The 6,017-nt window shown below is 35.8% G+C and overlaps 1 protein-coding gene across 1 annotated transcript; it reads right to left on the reverse strand.

Annotated features, from left to right (window-relative positions):
- Positions 1-918: 918 nt before the first annotated feature.
- On the reverse strand, positions 919-5,734 carry LOC134272714 (uncharacterized). Its single transcript, XM_062754915.1, has 5 exons — positions 5,601-5,734; positions 4,945-5,121; positions 2,025-2,210; positions 1,568-1,648; positions 919-1,141 (listed from the first exon to the last, which is right to left on the reverse strand). The coding sequence occupies exons 1-5, from the start codon at positions 5,730-5,732 to the stop codon at positions 953-955; spliced, it is 765 nt and encodes a 254-aa protein (XP_062610899.1). The 5' UTR covers positions 5,733-5,734; the 3' UTR covers positions 919-952.
- Between the last annotated feature and the right edge of the window lie 283 nt (positions 5,735-6,017).

Consider the following 6,017-nt stretch of genomic DNA (forward strand, 5'->3'; position numbering starts at 1 on the left):
AATACCGTCATCAGAGAAATACTGTAAATTTAAGAAATGAATTTAATTTTTTGAAGATTCATGAGGTATATGAACTACAACGCTTCACGTCGGCATATTTATCATTAAGCGCTAACGCGCATCATGAAATATGCCGACGTGAAGCGTCGTAGTTCATAACCTCATGAATCTTCAAAAATTAAATTCATTTTATAAGTGAACCGTGCGCGCATAAATTCTGCGCAGTTGCTATTTTTTGGAATATCACCCATCGTCAAGCACTGTTGACTGTTGCTACGCTGGTGGGCGTGGCTTCATTATTCAGCAGGTAATAGTGATTTTTAACAAATGTTTCTCGACCAATCAGATTCAACTAAATTACATGAAAGTATAATATTATTAATTGTTGAATTGTATAACCATGTACGTGATGGTGACAATCTGACCAAGTTCAAATTTAGCTGCACTTTGTTGCTAGTCCATCAGTTCCAGAGGTAATGTATGATTCAGATGATTGACCAACGATTAATATGAGGAAGTAGATCTTTAGTTGAGGCTTTCCAAACTGACCAAATGACATGAAAAGACAAATTATTCATACTGGTTATTTCGTATAGCTATGCTGTCATGTTTTAAAACAAAAAAAACTTTTAAAATGCTTTGATGATTTGGTAGAAATATTTAATCATAACTCTTCTTGAGTACAATTCTATTACTGAAAAAAATTGTATAGAAATTTCTTTATCAAAAAGGTCATTTATGTTTTCAAACTCAGATTACTGAAAGGTTTGTTGGCGTGCTAACACAGGGCGAGAGAAAAAAATTCATGACTGATTTAGCACAAAACATTCACAATCTTTTTATCCATGCCAACTAGTCATAGTCCAGTAAGGAGGAACATTTTCTATCCCTTTATCCATTTAGGACTCATTTGTAAAACATTTCATTGGCTGAGAAAACTTACAGATGTTGTTTATCTGAATGAGAAAGCGGCCTTGATTGATACATGGTCTGATGGGAACATTTGGTCGGGGATTCCCCCCGTCTGGGTGATGGCCTCCTCCGGTGCCACCTCCAGTACCCCCACATTGTCCAGACAGTTAGAACTGAAGAAAACATAGTCCACAGCTTTCCGGAAGGTGGTCAGATGTGGTTCTCTACCCTGAAATATGAATAGATTACATTTTACATAAGATGTCCTTATGCAATAAGGGGTTCAAATTAAAAGCATTAGCACATGGTCTAGATTTTTTCGGAGTTGGGGGAGGGGGGTATACAATGTTAATCTGAGTAATATAGAGCATTTTATTACATATGAGATATCAATTTGTTGGATTCCACGCCGGGATCATGAAGCATTTTAAGCTCGTGACCCTGAAATTATCAATAAGTTCATCAGACCAAATTAAAAATCCTTCGGAATTTTGCATATTCAAGTTGTTGTTATATGCAAATTAAGTTTTATTTTTAATAATAATAATTTTCTAGATGATTGAAAATTTGACTTGAAGTCCAAGTCTTCTGAAGTTTGATGGTCCGGAAGCATGAACATTAAACGTTTTATCACTGTGACCTTTCCTTGTCTCACCTGAGCAGCTTTATATGCACTTTTCATACTGCTGGATGTATGCTGAAATGCCCTCCACAATGTGTTGATTAATGATGATTTCTACAACAAAATTTACCAGAACATTCAAACTCATGTATTAAATTCAATTTTTTCTCATAGATTTTTATGATTTTTGAACTGAACATGAGCAGCAAAACCTAACTTCCATGCTGTAAATCACCAAATTTATCACCTTAATTTTGTGAAATACGTACCTCTTTGGTCTAAAAAGCGAGACAATTTCTTTATGAATTTGGTTATTGTTGAAAATATATAATACAAATATCTTCAAGAAAGAAATTTTTTGAGTAATAAAAATCTTGTACTTAAAAGAGAAATAAAGTTCTCACGAGTAAAAAGTGATTTATTCAAAACATAATTATTTTCTTATTCATTTTTACCACAAAACTAAACCAAATAGGAACTTTGCACTCACTGATCCATCCTGGAATTGTAAATTCTCCAGTGACTGGAGTTGTTGAATGCAGGCATCAGACAGGTATCTCTCTGTACACAGCTGATAACCCGGGCTGGTCACCTCCGAGTTAAAGTCCCCACATATAATATGGGGGTTCATGTCACTCCCTGCCTTATTAACTACCTCTTTAATGGCACATGCAATCTGAAAAGTTTCACAAACAAGAGGCCCATGGGCCACATCACTCACCCGAGCACTGTGGCTAGGAAAAAAGTAGAAATGGTTTATTATTGGAGAGTTTAAATCCAAAAGTAAACCTTTGACCAGTTATGGTTTTGCTATTCTTGAGAAGATGATTTTTAAAGAATCTTCCTATATATTTCTATGTAAAACTTGGGTCGGCCATTGTGGCCCCGCCCTACCCCCGGGGGTCATGATTTGAACAAACTTGAATCTACACTACCTGAGGATGCTTCCATATAAATATGATCAATTATGGCTTTGTTATTCTTGAGAAGAAGATTTTTAAAGAATTTTCCTATATATTTCTATGTAAAACATGGGTCGGCCATTGTGGCCCCACCCTACCCCCGGGAGTCATGATTTGAACAAACTTGAATTGACACTACCTGAGAATGCTTCCATATAAATATGATCAATAATGGCTTTGTTATTCTTGAGGAGAAGATTTTTAAAGAATTTTCCTATATATTTCTATGTAAAACTTTGGTCGGCCATTGTGGCCCCGCCCTACCCCCGGGGGTCATGATTTGAACAAACTTGAATCTACACTACCTGAGGATGCTTCCATATAAATATGATCAATTATGGCTTTGTTATTCTTGAGAAGAAGATTTTAAAGAATTTTCCTATATATTTCTATGTAAAACATGGGTCAGCCATTGTGGCCCCACCCTACCCCCGGGGGTCATGATTTGAACAAACTTGAATCGACACTACCTGAGGATGGTTCCATATAAATATGATCAATTATGGCTTTCAAATTGTTATTTTTGAGAAGAAGAAGATTTTCCTACATATTTCTATGTAAAACTTTGGTCGGCCATCTTGGCCCCGCCCTACCCCCGGGGGTCATGATTTGAACAAACTTGAATCGACACTACCTGAGGATGCTTCCAAATAAATATGATCAATTATGGCTTTGTTATTCTTGAGAAGAAGATTTGTAAAGAATTTTCCTATATATTTCTATGTAAAATATTGGTCGGCCATTGTGGCCCCACCCTACCCCCGGGGGTCATGATTTGAACAAACTTGAATCGACACTACCTGAGGATGCTTCCATATAAATATGATCAATTATGGCTTTGTTATTCTTGAGAAGAAGATTTTTAAAGAATTTTCCTACATATTTCTATGTAAAACTTGGGTCGGCCATTGTGGCCCCGCCCTATCACCGGTGGTCATGATTTGAACAAACTTGAATCGACACTACCTGAGGATGCTTCCATATAAATATGATCAATTATGGCTTTGTTATTCTTAAGAAAAAAAATTTAAAGAATTTTCCTATATATTTCTATGTAAAATTTTGGTCGGCCATTGTGGCCCCACCCTACCCCCGGGGGTCATGATTTGAACAAACTTGAATTGACACTACCTGAGGATGCTTCCATATAAATATGATCAATTATGGCTTTGTTATTCTTGAGGAGAAGATTTTTAAAGAATTTTCCTATATATTTCTAAGTAAAACTTTGGTCGGCCATTGTAGCCCCGCCCAACCCCCGGGGGTCATGATTTGAACAAACTTGAATCGACACTACCTGAGGATGCTTCCATATAAATATGATCAATAATGGCTTTGTTATTCTTGAGGAGAAGATTTTTAAAGAATTTTCCTATATATTTCTATGTAAAACTTTGGTCGGCCATTGTGGCCCAGCCCTACCCCCGGGGGTCATGATTTGAACAAACTTGAATCTACACTACCTCAGGATGTTTCCCCATAAGTTTCATCTTTCCTGGCACAAAGGTTCTTGAGAAGAAGGTTTTTAAAACATACCACCATATTTTCATTAATTCCCAATTAACTCCCCTTGAATGAGGGTGTGGCCCTTCATTTGAACAAACTTGAATCCCCTTTACCCAAGGATACTTTGTGGCAAGTTTGGTTGAAATTGGCCCAGCGGTTCTTGAGAAGAAGTCGAAAATGTGAAAAGTTTACAGACAGACCAGACGGACGCCGGACAAAATGTGATCAGAAAAGCTCACTTGAGCCTTCGGCTCAGGTGAGCTAAAAAGTATGTTGTTATTGATTGTATAAATTTCAATACTCATTACATTTGCAAATGTTTGCCCTCATATAACACTATTTGAACAAGGTGTTTTTACACCTCGGTAAAACATGTTCGTCGTGTGACCATGAATTGATTTAGTCATAAGCGATCTACGTAATTTCATAGTGACGTCTTAAGTGAACGACGTGTTCAACGTATTCAAATTATATCGTTGAGTTTTGAAAAAATGAAAATCTCTTATGGATTTAAAACTTCGGTGCTATAAAACTTTTTAATAAATCAGTCACAAATGTAAATATAAGTAATAAGGTATCATGGCACATGATCAAATCTTCCATAAAGCCCTTCGAGCTTCATGGGATTTGATCACGTGACCAACCCGTTTTACATCATAGTAAAACTAAAAAAATGATACCTTATTTCTTAATCAGACTTGCATAAAAATAATTTTTCAAAGGAATTTTTGAGGTACATGTACAGTTAAAAAACGCTTCTAAGAAAGTGCTATGGATGGACAACTCTGTTCTGTTATTAAGTACATTTTACATCTATCCGCAATTCATTATATCTGTTAAATTAAATTCACAGGGCATAAAAACACTTCACTGTAAGTAGCAATTATAAGCATTTCACTGTTACGTCTGTTAGCTTGGTTAACTGTATCCATCTAGCCCTACCTGTATGCACTTTACATCTTCCACTCTGATTCTGCCCCAGTGGACATGGATATTTCCTACAGTAAGGATCTGTCCAGTTCTATTACACTGAAGCTTGACCAAGACCATTACATCGGGACGATTTAGGTACCCCTTGATGGCCTCCTGTTGTGAAGGGTCCACCCCTTCATCAACTTCCTGTAATAGGACATCAAAGAAAAAAATTCTTGTATATTACTATGATATCAATATATTGGTAATTCTTTGTGGTCAATTCTAAATTTTATTTGTTAATGGGGATGAAATCCCATGTTGAATGTAGTCAGTAAGAACATACAGAATATTCATATAACTGATAGCTGAATAGTTATTATTTATGGTAATTAAATGAAAATTCACACATTTCATATAAAGTAACATTAATAAGTCAGTTACTAATAATAAGTAACATTAATAAGCCTAATAAGGCAGTGTAACTGCTACTTCTTATGATGATACCGGTGATTGAAATTCGTTTACTCAGTTATCACTCAACTAATGGTGATAAAATTTAAATTCAGATAGTCACAGTTGGTGTTGCAAGCTTGTTCCCTCAAAAACTGTAAAATTTTGTGTCTGTCTAATATATGTATAAAGAACAAAATTTAAAACGTATTTACACTAACGACTTGGCGTACCTTATTTGCTAGTTCAGCCATGGAGTAGGTATTGCTTTCTACAATGGTAAATCGACTAGATTTGTAGAAGAGGGCCTCTCCTTCGTTAAAGTAATCGTCAGTACGCTTTCTCATCAGTCCCTCATATCCCATTCTACAAATGAAGACAATAAATATACTCAAAGAATGTTAGAACCAGGTTAGTTTCTAATCAAGATATTTCGGGAGGCATGAAACCATCAAGTTAATTGTTAACATACCGGTATTAAAAACTAGATGCTGTCATGAGACAGTAATACCCGCACTATGGTGTTTGCCTCTAAATGCACACTTCTTCATATTGGGCTTTACCAAGGAAAAAGTCAATATAATTCAATAATTTACATAATACATGTATTCATCAAATTGAGCATAATATGCTCAGGTGACCATGTAGCT

Source organism: Saccostrea cucullata, unplaced genomic scaffold (genome assembly GCF_032062105.1).
Source record: "Saccostrea cucullata isolate Sc308-1 unplaced genomic scaffold, CSIRO_AGI_Scuc_v1 ctg8368, whole genome shotgun sequence".
Taxonomy (NCBI): Eukaryota; Metazoa; Mollusca; class Bivalvia; order Ostreida; family Ostreidae; genus Saccostrea; species Saccostrea cuccullata.